This window comes from Mycteria americana, chromosome 3 (genome assembly GCF_035582795.1).
Source record: "Mycteria americana isolate JAX WOST 10 ecotype Jacksonville Zoo and Gardens chromosome 3, USCA_MyAme_1.0, whole genome shotgun sequence".
NCBI lineage: Eukaryota > Metazoa > Chordata > Aves > Ciconiiformes > Ciconiidae > Mycteria > Mycteria americana.
This window is the reverse complement of record NC_134367.1, coordinates 69777207-69805059: the sequence shown is the minus strand read 5'-3', so window position 1 is coordinate 69805059 and position 27853 is coordinate 69777207. Positions and strand designations below refer to the sequence as shown.

General features: G+C 41.7%; 1 protein-coding gene across 7 annotated transcripts in view; it reads left to right on the top strand.

Moving 5' to 3' along the window:
* ARID1B (AT-rich interaction domain 1B) overlaps window positions 1-27853 on the top strand; it is a 336420-nt gene that overhangs the window by 167521 nt on the left and 141046 nt on the right. For 4 of the 7 annotated variants that reach the window (XM_075498937.1, XM_075498938.1, XM_075498941.1 and 1 more), the window contains exon 5: window positions 18150-18191. The exons of the other annotated variants lie outside the window; for them this stretch is intronic. In XM_075498937.1, the coding sequence (XP_075355052.1) occupies window positions 18150-18191 (42 nt within the window). The remainder of the gene's footprint in view (window positions 1-18149; window positions 18192-27853) is intronic. 7 annotated transcript variants of the gene reach the window in all.

The following is a 27853-nucleotide window of genomic DNA, read 5'->3' as shown; positions in this document are numbered from 1 at the left end:
ACTTTTAAAGCCACTGCAGTTGATTTCTCCCTGCATAAAGGACCTAGATCAAGCTAAAGATACTACCTAACGATTACAGCAGGGCACTCGGTTCACCTTTCTTTGGTGAACACGGCAGGAGCGATTGTTGCTGCTGCCCCGTATGGGAGTGAGGCAGAGGCAGAAGCCTACCTGCTCTGGGAAGCCTGGCTGCCTGCCCCCAGGGCGTTTTGATTTAGGAGTTTGCTTCAAGGTTTGCGTTGGAGGGTGGAGGGGAAGAGATGAGGATGGAAGAGAGACTGGATTTTTGTTTCTTGGATAATTTTAAACAGCAAAACAACAACAACAAAACCTTTCAGCCTCTACATTCCAGTGCTTGTAGGGGGGCATTTTTTTAGCTCTTGTAAAATGGAGGGGGAGAGATGTGAGAATAATGATCTGAGTACCTACTACAGGTTCACAACCTAGAAGATATATAAAAAGAATCCAAAGTTGTTTCCTAAAAGTTTCATGTTTTGTAAAGCTTTTTCCTTGTTTTGAGCCCAAACACAGGATTTTTGAGTGCTTCCGCTTGGTAAAAGTGACTCCAGTTCTGGCAGAAGGCAAGAAACATGATTATTTTTGGCATTTCTCAATAATCTTTTTTCCTCTAATACTACTCTTTAGAGCCACCCCTGCGTCTTGCTCAAACTTACAGAAAAGTTCATTTCAAATTGTGGGAAAAACAGCCCTTGTACAGTTAGAAATACCAGTTAAATTACATTCAGTGAGGTGTATATATGCACATGCAGTCCTTACCCAGTTTGCCTTTTCTCCCCTTTAAAGCAGAGGTGATTTTTTTCTTTAATTCCTTTGGTGGGGAAAATGTGCATTGTGTGATTAATATGGCCAAATGTTTTGGGTCAGTCCTGACAATTTGTAAATGTGGGCTTTGTTTTCTGTTGGGGTGGGAGTTGTTTATATTAATTTTTCCACAGCAGTAACTGGAACCAATCTAAGTATCAGATTCAAATAGACCTCTGAATATTTTTAATGCAATTGTCATGTAGCTTCTGTAGCACTGGATACCATCGCCCAATAAATATATATTCCCTTTCTAGTCTCTCCATATTTAATGTTAAGTAATTATGCCAGTATTTGGTTGTAATCACTTTAAGATTATTTTTTTCTGTTTCAGAGATACAACCAAAATTTTCAAACCTAGGTCAAATTTAGATACATAATGGCCTAATTTTCAGAGATGTAAAATTAATTGAAAATGTGAGTGCTTATAATTTCTGAAAATTAGGCCAATTATTTCAGTGACTAAATATGAACATAGGTACCTAATAGTAGGCAATCAAGTTGGAAAAATCTGTAGCATTAGCTTTTGTATCTCGGAATCAATTCCTTGCTTGTCTACAGTGATCTCAAGGGCTAAACATCAGTGAAATTAATTTGTTATGGTGGTGTGCGTAGGAAAACGTTTGGGCATTTTAAAAATAAACAGCTACAAGGGATTAAAGTTTTATCTGACACTTTTAGTATCGGAACAAAGAGCACAAATGTTTTCTTTTATCTTCCACCTTTGCCTATTACAGTCAATTAGTACTTTATTTACCGAACTTAGCAAAAGTCTTTCCATGTGCATTTTGTCTGGTCTCCTCCTTCTTCCTGTCCTTGTCAGAACAGCAGTAGTTCCCACCCTCTGTCCTCTCTCCCAGTGTTTAATTTATCGTTATTAGAGGGTTTGATTGGGGGCAGGTAGGACAGGGGAGCTGCAGGGCTGCGCTCATTTTTAACGTGGAACATTTGATCTTGCCTGGCATGTCCTTGTTGGCTCCGGGTTTGCTCCACAGCCTTTAAGTTTAATTAATTTCCCTGTCTTTTCACGATGCAGGCAGCACAGGCCTTACAAAATTTAATGTGAAGGCGAACCTGTGGGTCGAAGGCCCCTTCAGGAGAGCCGGGGCAGGGGGGGTAGACACGGCAGCGGTGGCTGAGGGGGGCGGCGGTTTGCTGCCGCGCGGGCGCCTCCCCGCGCGGGCCCCTCGCTGGCTGCCCCCGCCTGCCCGCCGGCCTGCCCGCCTCGCTCCTGCTCTCTTCCCCGGCCTCCTCTCGCCGCCCCGGCCTGCGTGTCAGCGCCGGAGTTAATCATTCATCGGCACGGGAATTTATCTATTTTTATTGGTTGCCAGGGCCGGGTTTTTGAAAAGGGACTCGGGAAACGTGAGGGAGAGAGAAGGACAACCCCCTGCTCGGATGTGCTCATCCCCTGCAAAATGCTATCGCGTTGGAAATCTGCCGTCCGCTTAAATAATTGGAGTGGTTTAAATTAACCGTTTACCTTTTCGAGGAGCCAGCCCCCTCGGAGGGCGGTGGGGACGCCCGCGAAGGGGAAAACGTGAAAATCTGCCCGCAGGACCGAAAAGTGCGAGCACTTAGTTAAGCGGGGTTGTGGGTTTTTTTTTTTCTTCCCCCTCCCCCCTAAGTTGGCAGGATGAAAAGGGATTTTTGGCAGACCATGTGAGGCACCCCTTGACAGTTCTGAGCCCTCGCGCAACAGCCGCGCGACTACAAAGGTTGAATTAAAAGAACCAAACCAACAGCCGACAGGGAGAGGGATTGCGACACCGAGAGCCGCCTTGGGAAAGCCAGCCCGAGCCCCTTCCCGGCAGGCCCCGCGCGGCGCGGCCCGCCCCTCCCCCGCCGGCTCCGGAGGCTCCGCTGCGGCGCGGCCTCTCCTCGCCTCCCCCCGCCGCTCCCGCTCCCCCTCCCCCGCACGTAGGCGCTTGGAAAAAAAAAAAAAAAAAAAAAAAGCCCTTCCAGCCTGACTAGAAAATCAGCCTTGTTTCCTCAGAAACCGCAGCTGCTGCGAGCAGAAAACACGTCAGGCTGGCCCTCCAACACGCACAGATGTGCCTTTGTAAATCCACATAAATGCTGAGGAGGATTGCGTGCTGAGGGCAAACACCCTCCCCTCGGAGGACGGGGCCGAGGCAAATGGCAGGCGGCTTCTCCTTGCCGAAGGCCGCCCCCCCCCCCCCCCCCCCCCCCCGCTCCCTCCCCGGCTTTTAGTGGCCCTTGTTTAATTCCTCAGCGTGGCTTAAAGAGCAGCGAAAGCTGGAGGCGGCCTAAATAGGGAAACTTGGAAACTCGTGGAGCGAAGCCCACTCCTCGCAGGCCAGCCTCGCCCCTGCCTGCCGGGCTGAGCGCGGTTGGGAGGCCGGGGGTCCGCTCGGCCCTTGGGGCTTTTTTTCCCCCCTCCTTTTTTTTTTCTTTTTTTTTTAGGCGGTGTGTTAAAGGGATAGGCAGCAAAGATACTGGTCTTTTTTTCTGAGAGGACTTGGGAGAGTGGGAGAAACACGGAGGGGGCAGTTTCTGCTGACCTCGGAGAAAGCTTAAAATAAAACGTTGCATTACAATTTACTGTAAGGCAAGGAACGTTGTTTATCATGCCCTCGCCGGCTGTAACTCCACCCTCAACTGCTTTTTCTCTGTTACCATCTCCTTTTCTCCCGTCCTCTTTCCCCACACTCGCGCTCTCTCTCTTTTTAATATAACTTTCAGGCTGGATGAGTTGCAACTCGTTCTGCGTAATTAAAATGAGTGGATGATGGTTGAAAAGGGATGGAAAATCAGGCCGGGGGGGAAGAGGAGGAGGAGGGCGGCGGGAGGAAGCCGGGCGGGCTGGAGCGCTGCTGCTGAAGCAGACAAAAACAGGTCTGGTCGCGCGGCGGCGGGGGAGGGGCGCACGGGCCGCCATTGGCGCGCGGCGGGGCGCGGGCGCAGCTGCGGGAGCGGGGCGCAGGGCGGCCGTTACTGCGCCGGCAGGCCGCGGCCATTTGTTTCCCCGCCGCCCGCCCCAGCCCGGTGAGGGCTCCGCGGCCCCGGCTGGCGGGAAAGCCCGCTCGGGGCCTTTCGGGGGCTTTTTTTTCCCCTCTTTTCTTTTCAGCTACGCACAAGCGAGGCTCGCAAAACGCGGCGCGCACCCCCCCCTCCCCCCCCCCGTGTTGTTTACTTCCTTAACAAGGGCTTTACAGAATTGTTTGACACTATTTTGGTACTTCCTGCAAATCTGCCCGTGATGGCTTACTCGGAAAAATGTTTCTTCCCTTTAACAAAATCCGGCATATCCCGAACAGTACGAGTTATATACGGAAAGACCTAACCCAGTTCAGTGCTTATTTTTATTTTACAGTGTAGTTACAAGCTGGCCCAACTTTTTTTTTTTTTTAATCCACTTTTTTAGGGTATGGTTTTAGGGGCAGAGCTACAGTTGTCCCTGTAGCCGCAGCAGCTGGTAATGTGTGATCTGCAACATGGGTTGCTTTTCACTTGGCATATAATTCTGTTTATATTAATAAAAGGCAGCTGAGTACGTGAGCACGTAACTGTTCGGGTTATCTCTAATGCACAGGATTGGCTTACTGTAGGGAACCAGGGAAGTGAAGAAGAGGACATACCTGCGTAGGCATACACGCGTACCTTTGTTGCACTGGTGGGGAGAGACTCTGAACCAGGTTATCAATTAATGTAACAACATTTGAAAAGACAAAAGTTGCATGTTTAAAACTTCAAATGCACGCTGTGTGCCTAATTAGACTTGAAGCTAGGGCCGATGTTTTTTAAGCCTGTTTATTTTTATGGTAAGTGAAAATAAAGGACTTTATCACTTTGACAATGCTTTGGTAGGCGTTCAAGCAGTTCTTGATTTGAGGAAGCCATTGCTTGCTAGTACAGAAACAAGTTTTCAAATTGAGCTGTACCAAATACACTTTAATTTTTCTTTCAGAAAGGACAAACGCAAACTGAAACTCCTTTTCGTGCCTCCCCATGTGCTGTACTCCCCCCCCCAATGAGTGGGAGGGACAGAAGTTGTGACAGGGCAGGTACTGATTAGTTGCTGTCAGTCTGCACAGATTAACACCTATTTTTAGGTTTTTGAACCTCTTGAGTAATACTAGTTAAATTGGCACAGGTTAATAACTTGGGGTCCACAGAGCCTCTTAACTGTTCACTGTGAAATTTGAATTAAAGAGACAGTCTCACTTCATCAAAATGATGAAAAAGGTTTGTATATCAAACATTTACTGCATGTCCGCATTTGTGCGTGTACATACACAGAACATATGTAGGTCTGGAGAACAAAAATGGAAATCAGTTACGTTGGGCATGTTAACACAAACACATGCAAAGTTAGAGGATCTTTGCAGAATAGATCAGTAGTGAAATAGGCTCTGAAAGGAAACATTTTCTCTCTTAATTTTTCATATAAATGTGGCATTTGAAAATAAAACTTAGTCTTTGGTTTTTCATGCGTTTTTCTCCCTGTCCTCCCCCCATTATATCATTACACTGTTACACTGACACCCACTGGTAAAAGTTGATCCGAGATCATGATTGTAAATTGAGCCTCTTGATGAAGGGACAGCTATTACTCAGGAATAAAAAAATAAAGTAAGGACTGAAGAATAGCTTCTTCCTCTTCCTCCCACTGAAAAAAACCTTACAATCGTCTTAATTTTTATTTCATTAGGAATTAGTGTGTGAATGCTCCAGATACAAGAAGGGGGGCCACAGTGTTTTTCTCTAAAAATGTTACAACATAGAAATAACTGCATTAGAAGCAGTTTATTTCTAGACATTTATATGTTTGGGGACAGACAACAGGCTGACAGAGAGGAGAACAGGAGAAAGTAATTAGTATGTTAGTAACTGCTGTGTTTAATGCTGTTTCCCAGGTAAAAAAACTTGAAGAAAACCAGAAATAATGGTCATGCTAGAAATATATTTGTGTGGGCACTGACCTGATTGTATCAAAGTGGAGATGAATGCCAGCGCTGTGCAAGTCTTACTTGGTCTGTTTACCATTTAATTCAAAGTTGTCAGTAGTCTTGAAAGCCACTTGTGTTGGAGAAACAAGGCTCATTTTATTGAAATCTACCACGGCACCAAAATCTGGTTTGTGAGAGTGTCGTTCCATAGCCCTGCCTAGCACAAGAACAATACCGCGCAATTACGCTGTTTCAGGCTCTGAAATAGGCTTTCTTCCAAAACACCCTCCCCTTATATTATTAGACATGTTCCTATTAATGAAATGATTGATTGAAAATCTTCCTGTGTTTATGTTGTTTGGGCAGCAGTAGCTTGGATTTCCCCTGTCTAGACTAAAATTGTATCCAGTGGAGATGCATGGGACAGCTGTTAGTAAACTCAGAGTGAGACGTAACAAACAAGCTGCAGCAAAACCTGTCCATGACTGGCTTCCTTATAAATACTGTGATATATTCTTTGTTTGAAGGCAGCAGAGGAACCTCGGTGGAAATAAATACAGAAACAAAATGGACTCCACAAAACATAAGTGTTGAAAAGACCTGCCAGGCAGAAATTAAAACTCTAGCCTTTCACCTTTGAGATTGTAGTTCAAGTCTTTCTTTACATTCGGAGTAACATGAGCTTAAAATGAATATAAAAAGCAGTTTGCGGGGTTACCAGTTTATTGTTATAATTGGTGCAGATACTATAATTGGAAAACAGGGTGAGTGCTGGGGTTTAGTTCTTCAGGAAAAGTTACAAGAAAAATCTTTACTCAGGTACTTGCTCTGTCCTCTTTTAGGCTAACCCATGCAATATGTATGTGCGTAAAGAAGTCTTTACAAAAATGGTCATTGAAGTTGAGAATTTATACAAGGTTCTCATGCCTGAACATGTACTGCTGCACTGAATATTACCTTATATGCACGTCATCATACAGAAATGCTAAGTTTAGAAAACTGCACAAGGCTGTTAGCAATTGATTTGTTTTGCAGTTTTACTTTGAATAATAATAAAAGCGTGAATAGGGGGCTTACTTTGAAATTGAGACAGGCTGAAAAAAATGCTCGCTTGTATCCTGTAATTATCCAGAAGCACCCTTGTAGACCCAGAATAAAACTCACAGAACAGGCATAAAGCACAACGAAGAATCAGAGTTTGTGAGGAGGTGGCGTGTCGATAGCCTGCCACATCCTTTCTCCTGTCCTCTTGCCCTGAGTGTCGTTCTTGTTCTGTTTGCATCAAGAAACTGCAGCAAACAAATAAGAAGGGGACACACACACACACACACATTTATAGTTCATATTGCAGTATTCAAATAAAATACTAAAAATGCTATAAACAGTTTTATAGTAATTGTTTATGGACTCTAGAGTTTTTAATATTCTAACATGTAATTGAATTCTGAAGCCAAGATTCTGCAATTAATCAGGCTTTTATAAGTGAGACGCTATTTGCTTGAAGTAACTTTGAGAGGAATTCAGACTTAAAATTTTTTGTTTGTTTATGGGTGTAGCAAAAAAGTGAAATGCTGAAGCAGTCTGCAAAATCGTACATTGTGCACTTGCTTGGGTGAGCAAAAGTCCCAATTTTGTGTAAATAGTTCAAGTATTTGAGGAAACCTAATTGTTTGATTCCTGTATGGAAATTCAGGCTTTGTGCATGTGCATTGTGGAATTTGTGCATGTGAATCGTGTTTTTGGAGGACATGTTTTCAGGGTCTGTGTTCATTTTTCTATATTACAACAGATACAGAATTCAAGTAAAATGGAAAAAAAAAAAAAACCAAAACAATTTGTCAGTTTATCAAGGCTTTTATTATTATGTGCCCTACTTACGACTGAAGTGACTCCTAGGAATGTTTGTATTTTTGCCTGCCCCTTTGAAGGGTTCAGTGTAAAGCTGGACTAGATTTGAGATCCATTTTTTCCTTCAGTTCTGTGCAAGTGTATTGCTGTGGTGAGCTGGAAGACTGTGGAGGAGTTATGGCACTGACTGGAGCACTTGTTCTTTCCCAGTAAACTGTTAAATCCTGATACCAGAAGGGTCAAAAGCTGGCCAGCTGTGACATCTGAATAATTTTTGAAGCAGTTAATCCAGTCGGAGTGTTTATCAATCTTTGTACTTCGTAGGGAGGCAATGGGGGGATGCAGCCTAAAATAATTCAAGAGAAAAGCCCAGGTCATTGGCAAAAATAGTTTAGTTCAGCTGAGCCTTGTTCCACAGATTTACCTTTTCAAGTTAGGATTGATTGAAGTTGGGATTTCAACCAATCCCATTACCCAGGGGATTCCTCCTGTGGGACTATTTGGCAGGTGTGTTGGTACTTTGTTGTGGAAACCATCCCTTCCAAACCTGTGCTCTGGATCTGACGATGCCCAGATGATGCCCAAGTGAATTGCCCAGATGTTGTCAGTAGTAGCCACCCTCTATATATGGCATGATACTGATACGGGAGAAGGGGACATCAGGAAGAGCTTTCTGTCTAGTTGGGAAGGTAGGGACCAGGTTCTGAGAGCCTGTTACATCCCTGCTGGCAATTGCCTGGGCCATTTCCCCATGTAATCTGCTGTTGCATGGACCACTGTGGTTCTGTTGTTGATCATATCACACTCCTATGGGAACAACATTAATTTAGCTGGGTATGCAATATCAGGCATGCATTTAGTATGTTTTAATTACCTTCACAGAAATATGTTTCAGCCTTTTTTTGTACAAAGTTGGAGGCTTTCCTTGCTTTTAATTGTTGCTCATCTCCTTTCTGATCTGTTTCTGATTTTTTTTTTCCTATTGAAAATGAAAAGGGTCATTTTTGTCTTAACCGTTTTTCTCAAAATCATGCTTTAGATAAACCCGATTCACCAGTCCTATGAGGGAAGGTGGGGAGAGGGAGCATAGGTATAACAAAGAATCAATTACTTCTCTTGACTCAGAACTAGGTTGTGAGTGAGTAGAACCATATACAATCTGGAAAAAAGTTAGTAAGAACATAAGCTGTGTGTAGGGTAGGTCCTCTGGTGACAAATTTTGCCTTGGTGTGACTTTTTGCTTATTAGTGTTTTATTCTCAAGAAGCACCACTTTTTTCAGATAAAGCAAAAGGAAGAATGAAACAGTCCTTGTAGGGCAGGAGTAGAAAGTGCTGTGGAGATTGTGCTAAATTACAAAAACGTGTTCTTTTCCTGTTATTTTTGAGATCCAGCTAGGTTGTATAAGTTACCCATTCCATTAAAAGTAGGAATAAAGAACGCAATTTACAGTTGGAATCGGTTGTGAGACACAGTAAAGGTTTTGAAGTTAAAACTATGTTTCTGAAACAGAGTGCTCCCTACATTGTGTGCTTCCTCGCCTCAAAAAAATCTTTTTAACCCACATACCCAAAATAATGTTGTCTAAGGTGCAGGAAGCTTTTTCTCCTGAGCACAATAGGAGTATGTTCAATCTTTTGAAAACAGTTTCTGTTTTTCAAACACCTTTTCTTTTTCAGCATAGATAATTAACGCCTTCTTCAGAGTGCTTGGTGCCCTTGATACATCTGTTACCTTTGACAGATCCTTTCTGTTTGCCACCTCTTCCTAACATGCTTCCAATGTTTTCAGCACAAAATAGCTTAGTATCTTTGATGTTGATTATATACGGGCTCAATTAAATAAGAAAGCTACTGACAGAATGGTGTAGAGTTGAAACTTGAAGCTTTGTTTCTGTAAAGATTTTGTCCTTGGTCACTTATCTTCAATTTTTGCTGCAAATTGTTTGACTTCTTTTAGGCAAGATTGTTAAGTTGTTTAAAGACATGCGGTTTTAGCTAGGACTGTATTTGTTTTCACTTTTGCAGGTTGTATGGACAGGAATTATATAGAGAGGTAGGAAAAGGGAGCAGGGGGTACTTGTCAGTTGCGCCCTTAAACAGCAAAACCCCTCCCCACTAGTGAGGATGGCTTTAGAACATGCCTTTCTAGAACTTTCTGGAACATTTGAAAGCATTATGGCACTGCAGCTGTTCAGTACCACCCCCTAGTTGCTGGTGGATGGCATCTTGTATCTACACTGAGCAACCTGACTTTGTCTGAAAAGGGCTGTTAGGGGGGTGTTGAGGTGGCCCCTTGGGATGCTGGGCTGTGGCAGTGGGAACCTCCAGCCCTGCGAGTAGAGGGCAGCGATGTTTTAAGCCCTTTTGGTGTTTTCCACAGGAGGGTCCCACTACAGCCTAACAGTGTGATCATGCACAAAGGCGGCTGCTGTAGAGACCCTTTGCAGTGCATTTTGGTAGACAAGGTTTTATGATTCCCAGTTTTGGAAGTGCAGAATGAAAATGAGATCATGGTGTTGGAACAAGAGGGTAAGAACTCCAAATGGATTGGAAGAGATGCAGACACAATACGTAAATAAAAGGCTTACCGGTGGCAGTAATTGTTACTGCTTATGTCACATGGTATAATGACAGTTTTTCAGGATTTCCCATATATGAGAATGCATGAGGATGAAAGATTTTAATTTTGTTTTTATAATATCTACCACTCTTTTCTTAAGGGAAATTAAATAGCGACTGCTCTTAGATTTCGGTCTAAGTACAACAGTCATTTTGATCTCTACATTGTCAAACACGTAAATATCAAAAGCCAGTTTTCAGTGCAGTTATACTGTTTCATGCAGCGTTCTGGTGTGGAAGAACTAATTGCATGTTACACATCTTTGCATATATATATGAAAAACAGTACGACAGAAAAATACAAAAGAATTTGAACTGTGAATATATATTTATGGAGGGAAAACATGTGCGTGTGTATATATATCTTACCTGTTTTATCTCCTAATGACAAGAGCAGATGAGCATGTTACTGTCATGAATTTGCTGCTGATCAGCTGTTTATGTGGTACCTACAGAGGAATAAGTTACTGTAGAATTGTAAGGGATGGGACCGTGCTCATAGATAGGTCTCGTAGGTTTACCTGCAGTGAGCGTGCGCTGAGCAGACATGTACATAATCTCCAATGTCAATTTATCTGGGATTTGTAATGGTTGTTTCCTGGTGCAGACCTAAATGTGTTTGTCCCTTTCTGTCTTTTTGAGGTTACGGGAATTGCCCCATTGCCCCATAGCGCACAACTTCTTTTTCTCCCGAGTTGCTTCTAATATATGTAATTCTGTTGTAAGTAGTATATCTCACAAGGCTGATGATTATTGCTTTTAGTTAGCGAATACCTAGAGTCTAATTTTTTTGCTTCTTAGGGATTGGCCTTGTTCCCAGGATTTTGCAAAATACTTGCAATGGGAGACTAAACCAGTAGGTTAGTCAATAGCATGTCCAAGAATGTGTGTTGGGCACAGTGTTGAAGATGTGAAGGATTTTTGTTGTTGTTGTTGTAAATCAGCTTCCCCCGAAAAATTGGCATTTAAGAAAAAGTTTAAAAATATGAGCAGGACAGAGTCTGTTCCACTAAACAGCTTTTAAGAACATGAGGCATCATTGTGTTTTATCTCAAACACTGGCTGACCAAGTACAGAGCTGCTTCAGTGAGCTGCGTCCTTGAGCCACTCTGTTGTCTCTACATGCTAATAAGAAGGATGAGGAGAATTAATAAGCAAGTTTGAGCTACAGCATAGTTTCTTAAAACATCTTTTCAAACTTTTTTGACACAAAGTAGCGCATGGCATTGTTCTATCATTTAAAAAGAGATCATTTTGTTACTTAATTTGTATTTTTGGAGTGAAAAGTTGTGGCTTCTAAAATCAGAACACTGATCTTCGTTATTGCTACACTTGGTGAGCTGAGAGGTAAATGTCTTATATCACACAGAACAAGAAAAATAAATTAAAGGGACAGTCTAAGAAAAAGTGGATGCCAGATTTAATGGATAATTTCCCTGAACTGAGTCACATTGTATCCAGTTTTTACACAGGTCAGACTGTGAGGAGATGGCATTTATGTAACTGGAAGGTCTTGACCACGTAGTCTCAATGGATTTTGTATAGAAAGCAAGGAAATCTCAGCTGACCTGTCCTTAATTCATGAGATTTATACTGTGCAACTATCGTGCCTTTATTTCAAGCATAGATTCAGGGCCATAATTAAGGTGCGTCTTTGGTGGTTTTGCTCAAGGATTGCCCAGGGAACGTGCCCAGTCCTCGCTTGCTACAGACCTGAAACCTAGCCTGAAGTACATGCGTGATTGCCATTAAAAATAAACAAAACTGGGGGCAGTTAGCAGAGAAAAAGGGAAGAAGGGTTGTCGCAGTTATCAAAGTTTGTTCCTACAGATCTGCATGCATTAAAAGCTGTATATGCCCCCAGTAAGTCCTTGAAGAATTGCCAGAAGCTAGTGTGGGTCATGTAGGTTTGTCCCTGCTCCAATGAGAAGAAGGACAACCATCTTCTACAATTGCTGAATCCTAAATTACTTTAAAAGGAGGGCAAAGTGAGGGGATAGTACAGCTAGTTAGGCTGGATTTCGTAAAGATACGAATGACTATAGTCGTATCCATATTTGAAAGAAACTTCCTAAGGACTTTGAAAAATGAAAACTGGATTAACTTCTTGTCAGCTTTGTTTAAAAAAGATGAGTTCAGAACTGGTGGTGTGTAGGCGGGTGGGCTGATGGGAAAACCTTAAAAGCTGAGAATCTGTGCTAGAAAAGGATTATGAGGGTATATCTGCGCCAAGCACTACAGCATCCTCTGTGTTCCGCACTGTCCAGGCTATTTCCTATAGACAGCTCAGCAAGATAGGTGTGTGGAAATAGTAGTTGGAGTTACATTTGCATTGCTCGGCACCTGGACTAATGAGTCCCATTTATAAGTTGCTGGGACTACAGAGCCTCTGCCCGCCAGCCAAGAAGTCCTCTGTAAGTCAGAGGGCAGACATGGGTACGAGAGCAAATGGGTTGATTATGAACTGGGCAGCATGATGCGGTTGGTCTTATCAGGATTGAGCAAGAAGTGCACCCCAACGGCGAGAAGGTGATCTGACTAATTCAGGAGAGAATGCCTGTATTTCCTCATTCTTTTTGGATTTTGTTGTCGTGGGAAAGAAAGTCCTTTCTGATCTGATTGATCTTTACAGAACAGGGAAAGCAAAAGTACTGCAAAATGCATGTATTAACTTCTACATTTATTTTGTTTTCAGCATATTTTAAAAGTGCCGGAGGCATGCCTTTTTAGTAAGCAGGCAGTTGGCAAAAACCCTCTAGGTATCAGAGAAGCCCTGTGCTATAATTTTCCTAGAATAATAATGTCAAACAAATGACAATAGAAAGCCTATAAAATTTGCAGCCAGCTGGGCAAATTCTCAGGTGTGACCCATGGAAACTGTAAGTGCCCATGCAGAATATTTTGTCTTGATCAGAGCTGCGCCAGTCTACTGCGTTTCTTGCCAGAGTAGCTGTAACCCCCTCACCTGCCAGCTGCAAATAGCAGCTCCATTAGATAAACTGAGGAGCTCCGACCCAAGTCTGAGAGCAGCGTTAAGTGTGTGTTGTATTGGGAGTTTTTGCCTGGGTAGTTAAATGTGGATCGATGATCCTTTTCAGCATTAGTGTTAACAGGATATTATATGGAAATCGGCATGCATCAGAAATGATTATTAGTGCTTATTTTCAGATTCCCCCCAAAAAGATGGAGAGGGATTCTGTGACCTATGTCTTTTGTGAGTTAGTTATTTTGTCCTTGGGTACTTGCTACCTCATATTCTGTTGTTTGGATAACAATCTGGGTATTAAGCGTAGCTGTAATTTCTCCTGTTAACGGTATTCCACTTCTCATGGCTCTTCCTCAGTTCCAGCTAATCCTGTCTCAAACAAAGTCTTGATGAGACAAGAAGGAGCTGGACTGAGCTGAGGACCAAATCAATGCTGAGTATGGCTTTGGAGAAGACCAAATTATAATAATTCCTTGTGTCATCCGATCACTAGGTTGTACAACTCTGTTCCAAAAAGGTATTGTTCAGCATTGCTCCTCAAGGTTTTGATCTATGTTTCAACTCCTTTTCTTTTTGACAGGAAGGTAAAAATAACTCTGTGCGTGATTTACTGTAAGCCTCTTGGTTGCGATGCAATATTGTTTGTAGAATTGGGGCCGTAGGAGTCCTTTATTGAAAAGCAAAACAAAAATACTGAGTAAGCCTCATTACTTCTGACAAAAAGAGACTCAGGGCTACTCCCCAACTTGTTTCAGGGTACTCCACATGTTATTCATCAAGGATCCTCCAGGCTGACGGGAGCACGTTTATGAATTCTTCCATCTTGTAAAATAAAAAACCTGTTAAATGCTACTCTACTATTAAATTATAGAATACTACGTAAGCAGTGGTGGTCTTGGCCACAGCTGTCCATTTTAGAGACCACGTAGGTTGTGTAGGAAGGTGGGAAGTTCGTCTTGTCACGTGTTGGGGAGGACCTGTGGGGTTTCTTGGCACCATCCCGGCCAGGCTGGGGGGCTGCGCGTAGACCATGGTCCCTGGAGTGCCTTGGCCGGCGACAGCAGCAGGGAGCAGGCTCTGGGAGGGGCAAATTGCCCAGGCAGGACAGGCGTGCTCCAGCTGTGGGATACTCCTGCTTAAACCACTAATTGCATCTAACACAATTGATCCACAGCGTATGATGAATACACACACTCTCCAGAATGCTACCCCATCATTTACCCCTTACCACTTACAATAGCCTTCTAGCCCAGAATTGCAGGATACTGTAGTGGGGTTTGGGTTTGTTTAATAGAAGCGAAAAGGCTGTTTGATTCTTTAGATAAACTGGAAAAAACACAAATGAACAGTGATTAAAAGTTGCTTTTATATAGAAATAAAATACGGGGCAAACAGGCCCATTCAGCTATAACACTGTACTGTGAAGAGTGGGAAGTGGACTGAAGTGAAGATGGAGAAGGGCATTCAGCAAAGATTGAGAGCAGTGCCTAGGGGAAAGCTACTGTATCTGATACAGATATATATACATGAGATCAACTGTGCTTCATTTAAGAACCAAGTCTGCTTTTTTTAATGATGCAGTGAATTTTTCACTGTAAAAGAAAAACACCCCCCCGCCCAAGATAATATATTTAGATATGTACAGTCAGAACAGACAACTAAAATAGGAAATGTTTAACTGCCACAAATAAGTATATAATGAGAAGTTCTTAATTAATGTCTGATTATCTTGAAGCAATAATGAATCTCTTGTTCATTTTTTTGTTTATTGGAGTGGAAGTGATATATTTTGAAGATGATTAAGAGAAAGATGGTGCTTGCCTGATTCTTAAGGACACAAAATTTTCTTTTCTGCTTGGGTAATGTGGGTGCTGATTGAAGTACACTCTCATTCCCACTAGAGGGGGGTCCTCTCAGCCTAGGTTGTAACACATTTCGGCTTTTTCTTTTACTTTTTTTTTTTTTTTTTTTTTGAAACTCAGCGTGAGGAAAACCTCACGTTGTCCCACATCTTGTTTCAGTACTTTATATTGTGTATCTTACGGTGTCAGCAGTTAAACTTGGCTCTTACTGATCTTAACTATACCAAGAGGTGAAAACCAAAATGAATGGACTAACACACTAGTACACTGGTAAACAGTAGTAACAAAGACTACAAGGGATGTTTTATTGCATCATCCTCCAGGGGAGCAGGGGAGGACAAGCATTTATCACAGAAGTGGTGTGATCACTCTTGGAAAAACAGAAGTGGCTTTACCAGATCTGTTCAATAACATGTTTTTAATTAGAGTTATCATCTACCCCAATAGCTACGCTCCGAACCAATTTATTGTCTCTGCAAACCTTACGTTTCTAAGCATAAAAGAAGATATTTCTCTCTGTAAAAGATACTAAGAGTATGTTACATCAGCTTAAACTTCTGCTTTACTCTTTGATGTCACAGTTTGTTCCTCTTCTCAGTTTCTTGGTGAAAAGAAGGAGGATTGAGTTTTGTAGATGTGCTGGTTGTCGTGCCGTGTTAATTTATGCGTTTGGAAACTATGGCAGTCTCAAGCATTCTCTTGGCCCTGAGCAAGTGGGAGCTTAATTAGCACAATCCATGTGTTGACAGTACCACTGTACTCTACAGCGAAGGTCCCTGCAGGGTGAGGTGGCCTCTCTGCAGGTGAGGTGGAGTGCGGAGCCCAAACAAAGGACGCTCTGCCGGATCTGTGCTGGGTCAATGCAAGGGTGTCATGGGCAGGCTCGGTGGGGCTGTTAGCCCAGCTGGGGCCTCTTGGGAAGGAGAGGGGGAGGAAGGGACAGCGGGGCAAGGGAGGCAGGGTGGAATGGGGCTGGCAAGGAGTCAGCGACCCTGCTGGCTTCAAGGGTGGAGTCAGAGAGGGACCCACTGACACAGAGAAGGCTCCCATTTTCCTAATGAATCTCCACAACAGAAACGTAGCAGAAGAATAAGCATTAATGGGTATGGAGGTAGCATCTAAGGTATGTGACCGGCACAATACTGGATAGAGAAAACTGAGTGAGTTTTGAACAAGATTGTTCAAGTTTGGGGGTCTTATCTAGTTACGGTAGCTGGATGTTGTACCAAGACAATAAGCCAATAAGAAAACAAGCATTCACAGTTTAGGTGGGTACCACATTAACCCTAGCTGGACTGCATCTGATATTGGAATGACTTTTTTCAGAAGCCACTTGAGCATCTGACTAGGGCACTATATTGTGACAGGCAGTCACACTGTTATTTCCAATCCAGTGGCTGATTATTCTCTTTTTGGCCTTGGGCAAGTCACTTAACCCTCTGTCTGTTTCTTCATCTGTAAAATAGATTATGGATATTTATCAGTCTCACCAGGACTGATTGTTTAATATTTATAAAGTGCCTAAAGGATTAGAAGCTTAATATAAGTAGCTAATACATATCATTTTAGATTTATTTTATTTACTTGGATTTTTTTTTTTCCTACCTCCCATTGAATGAGATGCTATTTTGTAGCCTCTTACTGCCATTGCTAATCAGCTGGACAGGTCACAATTGGGTAACTTCAGGTTCATTTTCCTCTTTCATTCCTTGTTCCTATAAATGCTTTATCTCCTTCCCCCCTTTTTTCTCCTCCGTTTTTTAATTTAGAGATGAAGAGATACCATATGTTTCTAGATCATGACATAAATATATTTAAGTGCTGCCATCATTGTTAGTTTATCAGCCTTTCCATTATAAACCCTCTTGTTCAGGGGTTTATAACTCTGGCATTATAACGTGCTTCAGGCTGAAACTTGACATTCATTTTTTCCCTCTTGATTTGCTTTAAATCCTTCACTCTTCTTAAGTTAAAGTGGAGATTAGATACATTAGTTATAGTTATACTAGTTGTATAAATTATAATGCAGCAGTAGGCATTTTAAATAGGATGTAAATCGGAGAACTAGAGAATTTCCTAGTTGTTAAACTGTGAGCCTGGGAGTAGAAATGCAGGATTCTTTTCTTGAGTGTGTCCCTGGCTTGGCACATGACTACTAAGAAATTATTTAACCTCTTTCTGCCTCACTTTTCTGCCTGTATATTGGGATGATGACATTTCCTGCTTCACTGGTGTATTGGGAAGCTTAATTAATTGGAATTCATAAAAGTAGTGAGATTCTCAGGTGAAAGGTGCTGAAGTGTGAAGTATTTTTAAGGAGTCTCATGAAAAATCAGTGCACCTGCTTTTCTGCGTCCATTGCCTGTTGTCCCAGATTAGCGTATATCAACTCTTAGAGCTGCACGGTACGTGGCAACCAGCAAGGAGTTCAATTTGGAGCACCGCTAGATGACCTAGCAGCTTGCTTTCCTCAAGCTTTCAAACATTCACTGTATCTTGCAGCCGGCTAGTCTCGGCCTTTGCCTGGAGAGTTTGTGTTCCCTGAATTCTACGGTTTTCAAAGAATTCGCTGTGCGCAAGACAGGACAGGAGCCTGCAAGCAAGACCTTTGCTGCTGTTTCCCATTAGTGCTGTTAGAGCACTTGGTGCTGGTGCAGGAATACCCAGCCTGGTTAGAAGATAGTGGGAGGGGAAGAGTTCCCATATTTCCAGCTTTTTTTTACAGGGAGTTGTCATGGCAGATAATTCTGGTTGTGCTCAGGCAGCTTTTTGGTGTAGCCAAAACTCCATATGGAGAACAATGTTCCAGCTGTAGTACGGTAAATTTGGGGTCACTGACAGATCCTCTTAACGTCGTTTAGGTTGAGAAACCTTGTTTGTGTCGTGAGGGATGCTTTCTGAGTTTTCCTCTCTTGAGGATTTCTCTTGTCAGCTGTTAGTTCAGCATGTCCTATCATATGTAGGTTTCCTAGGGTTGACCCAGAGTGGCGTCTTCATTTCCAGATCTCCTCTTTGCCTGGACTGTGGCGCTGTGGTCAGGAGAGAGAGGTTCTTGGTAGTGGCTAAATTTGAAATGATCTTTCTCCTTATAATTTCAGGTTGAAGTCTTGGCCTCCGAGGATGCTACATTTGGACACAAGGTGTGTAGTTTGATGCAGTTTTGTTATTTAGGTCCCATCAATTTAAATTGTTGTATGTGATGTCACAGAAGACAACAATTTTCAACCTGAGAATTGAAGATCCTGTGACTTACATCCACCAATTCAGAAACTTTCCCTTATGTATGGTAATCTGAGAATGACGCACAGGCCATCTTAATCCTGGTACTTGGTATAAAACCTGTGAGCAAATTTTACTTGCGGAAGCCCATGTGGAAACGTGGAACATCGTCTTTGTAGTAACTTTTAAGATTGGACTTGCCCAAATGCTGGATTTGTTCTTGTTCCATAGATTTGCAGCTCAAAAATTGTAGTTGTTATCTGCTTTGCAGTCTGTTGAGTAAGCCACTTTGTTCATGGTCCTTTTTCACAGTGCATCTCAAGTAGAAAGTAGTACATTGAACAGCTGCATCACCCTGTGTTCAATTGTAGATCAATGTATGGCGCACAGTATGCGTGTTGGAGAGACCACTGTAGACCTGCTCTTCTAAATGGGTGGGCTGTATCCTAGTTATTGCTTGAGTTTCTTTGGCTGGTGAGCATTATGGTGACGACCACAGCTTTAATTGAGCACTAATAGTGGATGATTCTAAGCAGGGCAGATTGTGTGTAGGCTACATGTAGTTAGCTAGGAAGAGAGTGGATGGGGAGGGGAAGAAGGAGATTGTAGGAACAGTAAGCTAAATCATGACAATGAAGAGTTTCCTGCTGCTAAGGTCCACGTGCTGTGATACTACTGCAGGTGAGAAAATAGCAGTGCTATTACTACCAAGGTAAAAAAAAAAAATCCAGAAAAGATGAAATAAGTTCTCCAAGTTTATATAGAATACCAATAAATAAAATTAAGCTACAGGAAAAAAAGCTTTAAAAGCACCTAAATATTCATGATACCAGAATTTACATTGTGTCTGTATTGTACATTTTTATGTTGATATGTGATAAAGTGATTTAAGTAAATTATTAAAAAACAAACAGAGCTACCCCAGTAGTATTTGAAGTATTTAACATATGGTAGTCTGCAGTATTTTCTGGGTTTTATTTAATACCCAGCATGCATACAGAATATTCATTGAATATTTAATAAACCTGGAGGGTCAGCTCTTGTGAACTCATCTCCATAATCTTTCAGACTAGATGGGTAAACAGAAATACTACTGAAGATTATTGTAGCCAATCGCTCTCACAACTAAAACACTGTGGAGGAGGCTTCTTATTTGTTTCATGGATAGACTTGCAAGGTGTTTTTCAGTCTTGGAGTCATCTTGATGGACATCCTTTGAAACTCCTTTTTATTACCAAAAGTTGTAAGAATTTTCTATTGCTAAGCTTCAGTTTTACAAAACCGAATCAGTACTGTCGCCAACTCTTAACATCATCCTCCAGAGTCCCAAACAACTTTTCTGGAAGATTCAGCTTCAGAACCAACAGGGGTTTTTTACTAGCTTTACATTATATAGTGAACTATATATGTCTAGGAACGTCATGTACTTTTTATCAATCAAGAAGAAAGGCAAATGTATCATCCCAGATTTGTTAATCCCAGAATTTATCTTAGCTGTCTATTTAGGCATGCTGTGAAAGCACTTTCTTTCCTCCTCTCCCTTAAGAAATGCTTCCTCTACTGTCTGTCTCAGTGACAAATAAATGTTGGCGTCTCTGTTATATTAACAAATCAGTTGGTGTGCCCACAGAGAATACATATAAGCACAGTTTTTTAAATGAAAAATAATTTTCGTTTTATAAATTAGAAAATAAGTTTGTATGGCAAATACCAGATAACATAGTTGAGAAGGATGTGAGGTTAGAGTTTGCATAATGTAATGCTTTCCTTGATACCAGTTTCAGCCTGAATTTCCCTCAAGGTCTATTGGAGACTGTTGAGGGGGCTACCTTTACCGCTTTGGGTGTAGCATATGCCCCAGCTTGAAACATTGTAGGACCCCTCGGTATGCATAAGCAGAAGCATAATTTACTGCAGAGGATGCTCTTCTTTTGACTGTATCCATTCCACCTATCCTTAGAAACTTACCGCTTAGTTTTAGCTTGTTGACAGGCTGTGTTGTCTGTAGATACTAGAATACTGTTTTTTAAAAAGGATATTTCTAGACTGCTGAAAGAGCTTATAATGTTATCTTTCAGTCTTAAATTCTCCATTATTTTAGTTTCATGGTAAATATGCATACTGGCAGCAAATGGGGCTGTTTCCCAGGAAAATGTGCTGAACAAGGCACCAGCACATTGTTCAGCTTCACCGTAGTTATTGTCAGTGAAGTGAGGATCTGGCTGATGTAGTCTGCCCCTTGAATAGTTGAGTCTTTGATGACACTGATGATAAGCACGTGTAGAAATCAGCTACAGGATGCTTTTGATGCAAGATATGCATCTTGATTTTGACAAAATAATTCTTATTTTAGAAAAGAAAATTAAAACAAAAGCTATTGTTTCACACCGTCAAAATACCCAGGGAAGAGGCACCTTGAAGTGCCAAATCTTATCTTTACTCGGTATGCACAGAACAGGTGCAAATTGCAGACCATTAGCAATAGTCCTTCAAAATGTTCCCTCCACTTCACCTTTTTAGTAAGAGAAGAGTCTTCCCAAAACAAAGGTAGAATATAAAGCATTTATTGGAGTAAAACCAACATTTTTATTATGAACATTTTTTTTCATGGTGTGCATCTGTGAGACCAGTACTCCTTAGTGGGCCATGAAAATGTAAGCAGGTTTTCAGTTTAAATAAAAGTTGTTGTTTGGTAAGTATAAAGGCGAACAGATTTGACAGCATTGCTGTCCAGCCTTTCCTTTGGTTGAATAGTAGGAAGTAAAACATTCAGCTTTCTTTGCAACTAATTTTACAGAAGGGGGAAGCTGTTAGTGTGCTGTAACAGCTTTTTCGAAGATGGTACACGTGGTGTTCAGTTTAATTTACACATGCATTTGTGTGTGTGTGTGTATGCGTGTTTGTTTCTTAAAGAAAAGAAAAAAAAAACCAAAACATCCAGCTTTTGACTGATCCTTCTGTTTCAATATTTGGAAGGGTTGTGATATATGCGTGGTTGTGTATGGAGAGATGTAGGGGAAATGACCACCTAGCAAATCAGGAGCAGCTGATAGGGGATCTGGGACAGACTTAACAGTTATGCCTGGTTCATTCAAATTCTACAGAGGATAAACTTACACATACAGTAAGTTTCTTCAAAACCGTAGTTGCCAAGAAGCTAACGTAGAGTAAGAGTGAATAGATGGAGTGGTATCTGCCCGAGTCTGCAGTCAACACACAGGAATGTATTTCGAAGTTGGAAACTCCTTCAGTCCCATTAATCTTATTAAAGCCTAATGATGACATGTAAAATACTAACAGTACCAATTTATTTTGTGTTTATTTTAGCTGGAATAGGAGATACATTTTAGCAGATGGGACCAGTTTTCCCAGATGGTAGAGAAAATTAGGAGGGATACAAAGATGTGAAAAAAAAGAAAAAAAAGAATAAGGTGCACAGAGCAGAAATAAAAGGTAAAAGGTTTAACCATTTTGAATGATGCTGATTTAAACACCAAGGCAATGAACAAATAAAAATAACAGTGTCTGACTTTTCAAAATCCTCCTAAGAGATTTAGATGTTCTGTTTCCATTAGAACATTTTAATCCCTGAGGTAGAATTGAAAATCTTAGTCTAAAAGGTAGGTTATTATATAAAGATTTAACCCACATTTTATTGTTGTAGGAGCCGTGTGTTGGCATCAGTTGGAATTACGGTGTCAAATGCAGTAGCACATACTCCATCCAGACAGGCTACAAATGGTGTCTGGCCCTATCTAGAGAATGAGACGCTTGACTTTTTAAATATTTGTGCTCAGTTTACTCTCCTCTTCTTTCCCTCCCTTTCCCTAAGGCTTTTACTGACAGCATCTACCTGACCCAAATAACGTAGGGTAGAGAAGGCTTCGTTCAGCTAAGCAGAGTGAGATCACCTCGTCCACGTGTCTCAACCTGTCTGTGGATGTGTAAGTGCCATAAGCTCTGTTCGCAGAGACGGCCGCAGAGTCCGCCTACCGCAGCTAATGCCGAGGAGAGGAGCAGTGATCCCAGCTTAGTGCAGCATTAATATAAATAAGTTTGTTAATGGCAGTCCAGCAGCTACATGTCAGAAGGCTCACAACTTTGTGCAACAGGAAAAGAGACACTTATGTTCCCACAGTGGGGGAGCTCCACCAAGAACAGGACTCTCTTATTTGGTAGTGAGCTTTAATCCTTCCATTGTGTGTCGTTTTAAGCTGTGTTGTGATGTAATTGGCTTAATCATTATTATTATGTTGCTTTGCACAAGATAAGATTGTAATTTGACGTACAGAAATAAATGGCAACTGGATTAGTGATTTGCAGGTGTCATTTAAAAACAGGGGGCAGGGAAGACAGCCTTTCATATTTTGCAAGCAGCGTGTTTGCTAATGTACAGAGGCAGAATTAACTACGTAACTGCATCTCACGCTGTCTTGAAGTAGGAGCGAGCTTCACCTGTTCGTTTCTGGGACTGTGCTGCTGGGGTTGAGGAGAGAGAATCTCATTCCCGATGGATGTGTTCACTGTAGCAGTGATTTTACATTTCCTTTGCAGAAGACAAATACAAGAGAAAAGCTTTCTCTTTGATCGAGAAATCAGCATAATGGAGACACAGCTCTATTAAAGAAATGCAGCAAGGGTGGCATTTCTGATGTGGCTGTGTCTGTACGCTGGAGCTTTCAGCATTGTTCGTGGAGCTAGCTGTATTTTTGTTCTGTGACACAGCATAAAGTGATGACCTCGTCTCCATAATTTAGTAACTCTGGAAGATGTTGAGAGAGTCTTATTCCTTTTTAAGAATGTGCTGCTGGGATGCATATTTTTTTTACTGCTCCTTCTCTGATACAGGATACATGGTTTTAAGAATGAAATGTGCTTAGGACTAAAATATCTTTTTTTCTTCCCAAACATGCTACTTTTACTTGAGTTTATTGAGATTTTTTTTCCCCTTTCCTCCACCTTGCAAACGCTGCTTTATTGCAACATGCAGCACATCACGGTGCATCTTCTGTACCCACTTATTTTCACGGTCCCAGATACCAGAAGTTCAAATCCCATGGGGAAATTCGGTTACACAGTGTAGCTACGTGTCAGCTTCCTGGTTTGAAGCACAGGACACCAAAGAGAATACATCTGGTGGCTGACTGGGAGTTATGACTGTGCAAATCTAGAAGGAAACTGTTGTTCTAGCGGTATCCGTAACACAGAAGCCATGAGCTACGAGATGGAGTAGAGAGGCCATTTGAGAAATTGAGAAAACATGTTCTCAAGAGATGTTTCCTTTTTTTTTTTTAAATTTGTATTAGCGTGATTGCAACAAAATAGTACTTACTTCTTGGAAAGGAGAGAAGAAGCCATTGAAGGAGAAGAAGAAGTAGGCATTAAAAATTGTTTTCTTTTAATGCATGCCTTGTTTAAGACCGCTTTCTTTTGTTGAAGACTCCAAGCAGCCTCTGCTTCTGCCCTCTGGTGGTTGCTAATAAAAGTTGCATCTTCAAAGCCAAATTAAATTGTTTTAAAACCAATTAATCCTTTTCAGAAGAGGATGTTTTCAAGTGTCTGAATTATCTCTGTCTTGATATGTTGACACTTGGAGTGTCTATGTGTGTGCTTAGTATATGGGAAAATACAGAGAAATGAGTCCTCATTTACATCTCTCTGTGCACTGTTGACTTAGGTAGGAATCTGGGGGTTGTAAATAAGTTTTTGGATTTGTTTCGGCTTAGAAAAAATAGATATTCATATTAGCCTCCAGTAACTTCTGTTTTGCTACTCAGAGCAGAGTTAGGATTACACATATCCCCAGTTCTGTTGTTTTTTTTCTTTGTAGAGTTGTTTCACCTGAGGTGTTCAGATGACTGAAAGGATTTTCTAACCTTCTTTCTTTGAATCATTTTTAAAGCTGCCTTGTAGGATTGCTGATGTCTTCTGAGGGCCCTCTGCGCTGGGTGTTTTCTAGGAGTAGGGAATGGTGTTACAGCAGGGAACAAGGTGCTCTTTTAGTATTCTTAGGGACCCCTTACAGATGTGTCAAAGTGTTTTGAAGTAGGTATGAGTAAGTAAGTAGCAGCAACTTGAACATGTTTCTGCCTGGACCTATGCATATCACTGCTATGTTATTCAGGACAATCCAAGAACGTGCAAAACCGAGCAATTGTGATCATGTTTTAGAAATTTCATTTACATAATCAATAGTTCTTAATGTCTGGTAAGTTTAGTCTCAATAAATATCTCTGTGGTTTTGGGGTTTTTTCCCAATTAGTTTTATAGAAATTCAGAAGCACGCCAAGAGATTTAGAGCTGTAAGTTCCTCTTGTACAGTCCCGACTGGTCCAACTTTGTCCTGAGTGCTGCAGGCTGTAGAGGAGTGTATCTAACCACCTTGAGTACGGAGGGTGAAATCAGAACAAGAGTGCTGTACCCATCAAAATCCATTCCAAACAGCACCCGCTGCTTGTGGTGCCCCACTCCTCACAGCTCACTCCCGCTGCCCATATAAAGAGGATTTTACAGCTCTGTGGGAGGATGGAAAAAAGTGAGGGCTTCTTAGGGGTCCTAATGCCTCCTTGTGCAGTGGAGGTGGATCTGGACAATTCCAAAACAATCTTGCATGAAGAAAAAGAGATTGAATTATACATAGAATAGGGAAGAAAAAAGTGATATGTGAGCTGAGAACCCCCAGATGTGAGAATGTCAAGACATGCTGGATAAATGGCATAGTAACAGTTGGTTCTTTCCTCCTTGTGCCCTGTAACCCACGCTCCTGGATTGTAGTCTAAGGAAAGACAAGGCAAGGCTTTAGGAAGGAACTGTCCTCCGTGGCAGTGTCTATGTGTGGGTACAGCATGTCAGGCTTTCTTGGATATTCCCTTGTTTCTTCTTGCCAGTGACCCAAACCAGCGATAAATACATGTTTAATGCTCCTTTTCAGCGTGAAGCATCTCACGATGCTTGCAGAATAAATACTGATGGCCTCAGGGTTAGACTTAGGCAGTCTGCATGGGTATGTGGTAACATCTGTTTTACAAAGCTTCTGAGCGCTCTGTGGCAGGCTGGTGTGAGCACAGCTGGTGAACATCGTGCCCGCCTCGGCACCCTTGAACATCGCTGTCGCGTGGTTTGCCCAGCGCCCTGCAATCCATTGGGATTAGCACTAAAAGCATGTAAACTGCTAGCTTTCTGTCTACATCATCTCTACTTTATGGGCATACATAAACACGATGAACAGCCTTCATCTCCAATACTGCACAGTTTATGTTATCAGGGTGTGGATGGGGCCACACTTTGGGTTTTGATACAAGTTTAAAGCTCCCACCACCTTTCTGAGAGTACCAGGGGGCAGAAAGCAGTGTGCAGTTTTCAGAAGCAGATGTGTATGCGATTCAAGGCAACTGTTTAGTTTTTGCTGAAGTGATGTCTGTAAGTAAGAAGGCTCGGCAACTGGTTTTGCTTTTCTGATTGATCTGTATCCCTCTTCAGTCAGTTATTTCTCCTGCATTTCTGTGCCAGTTTAGGTTGCCACTTTGTTGAAATTAACTGCCTCAACCTTGAACCAGCCAGTCCTTGTGGCGGCAGCACTAGCAGTCCGTGCTTCCCTGTGCTGCTTTTTTGAAGAGATGGTCTGTAGTATAGTTTGTCCTTTCCAAACTCTGTAGAAATCCCCCCCAAAGTGCAAAGTTTGGTACTGGTTTTGTGCTGGGAACATGCATCCCCTTGAGCGATTGACTGAACCCACCATTTGACACCAGTCACTACGATGCAGCGATAGAAGTTAGCGCAGGGAAAAAAAGAGGATTTATTTTCTCGGTCTTCCTTCTGTTATTCTTTACATTTGTAACTGGTGGGCGCACTGAGGCGGCCTGCACCTGGTGTGCCTGAGCTGGCTGCCTGCCTCTGGCTGGGTGTGCTGCTCCGGGTGCTCCCTCGCTCAGCTGCCGCCTGGTACCATGTAACCGGGGTGATGCTGGCCTGATGCAGCGGGTCCTTTACAGTGCTGTGTGGCCCCTTTGATTTATACTGCTGGTTTGAACTTTGAGGGAGTATCAGATTTACCAAGAAGTCACCTAACAATCGGAACACAAGGTTTGCTTGTAAATACCTGCACATTTTAAATAAATGTTGAGGCAGGTGGTCTCTTTGTTTGGAGGTGGGAAGAGGGCAGGACAGAGTATTTGCAAATAGTTTGCTGTTCTTTCTTGATTAGGAGAGCAGGTTAGACCAGATTTCTTCTGTAAATTCTACCTAATTGCACAACTGGTGGGACCAGAACTGCTCCCTCCAGCAACCAACCCCACCTTGCTACAGGAAGCATGCTCCGATGCATATTGCTACTTAAAAAACAACAACAAAGAAACCACAAATATTTTTATTCTTTTTTAACCTAGTGTTCATTTGTTTGCTTTTTTTGTATAGCATTCCTTTTTAACAGCATGAAATACACGTATAGAAAAAGATTCATATTTCTGCGATGTGGCTGCTTCCCCTGATTGCATAGTCAGCTTGTTAAAACGAATGCTAGGTTTGAAGAATAGGAATTGCAAAGAGGAACGTGAGAAAGTTGTTGGGTAGACAGATGTGATTTAGGTTTTCATTTCCCCTTTTTTTTCCTGAGACAAGGTCGGGTGTGTATCATGCTTCAGAGGTGTGCTTTGCTGGAAAAAGGGCTGTTGACATGTCGCAGATTTCAAAGAAGAAAAAACAATGACAATAATGCAGAATCTTGGGCTTTTTACTGAACGTACATTTCTTTTACAAAAAACATTAGTTTGTAACTTTGAAGCTTCAATTATTCCATTGTTTGTTTTTTAAGAATTTCTTTGTGAGACAGGGTTTTCTAGTGAATTGGGATTTTGATGGATAATTTTATTGGATTAGAATGACACTGGGAAATCTTGTTTTTCAAGGTCATTTCTTTGATTTTCTTTGTGAACGGTTAATTATACAGGGTCTTAATATTTTCTTATATAGGAAGATCAAGATTACAGATGGTTTTGGCATGATTTTCATACTGTTGCAATGCTTTAAATTGTTTCATATTATACGCATGTAAACTATTGTGATATATTTCTAGTGCCACAATCGTTCTGTGTGTTTTATGATTTTACTACTGAATCCTTGCTACTACCTGAAATAGACAGCAGACAGATTTATAGTCTCTTTAGTAAAACTTGCCTTAACATTTTAATCTGAAGCAAAATAAGCATAATTCTTACCGTTCAATTTAATGTGACTGTCTGCTTTCATTCCACTGGCTGATTCCCCCCCCACCCCCCCTTTATCAAGATGTATTTGAATCTCCCCGAGCCTCCTGTGAAACCTCCTCACAGTGTTATTCCTTGTGTCAGAACTGATGTACTGATTACTTCGTAAATGTAATCTATATCTAGAGTGGTTTTACAACTTCAGTCCTTGTGCAAGGGCTGTGCTCCAATGGAGGGACGTACACCTTAAAAACACTTGTGGGAAGAACAGTTAGAATACATACTAATTTAAAAAATAATAAATGTATTTTGACAAATGTGTTAACTGCTGTTTATGAAAGAAAGCAATGAAGTGAATCATGTGGAACTGGCTTTTGTTGCAT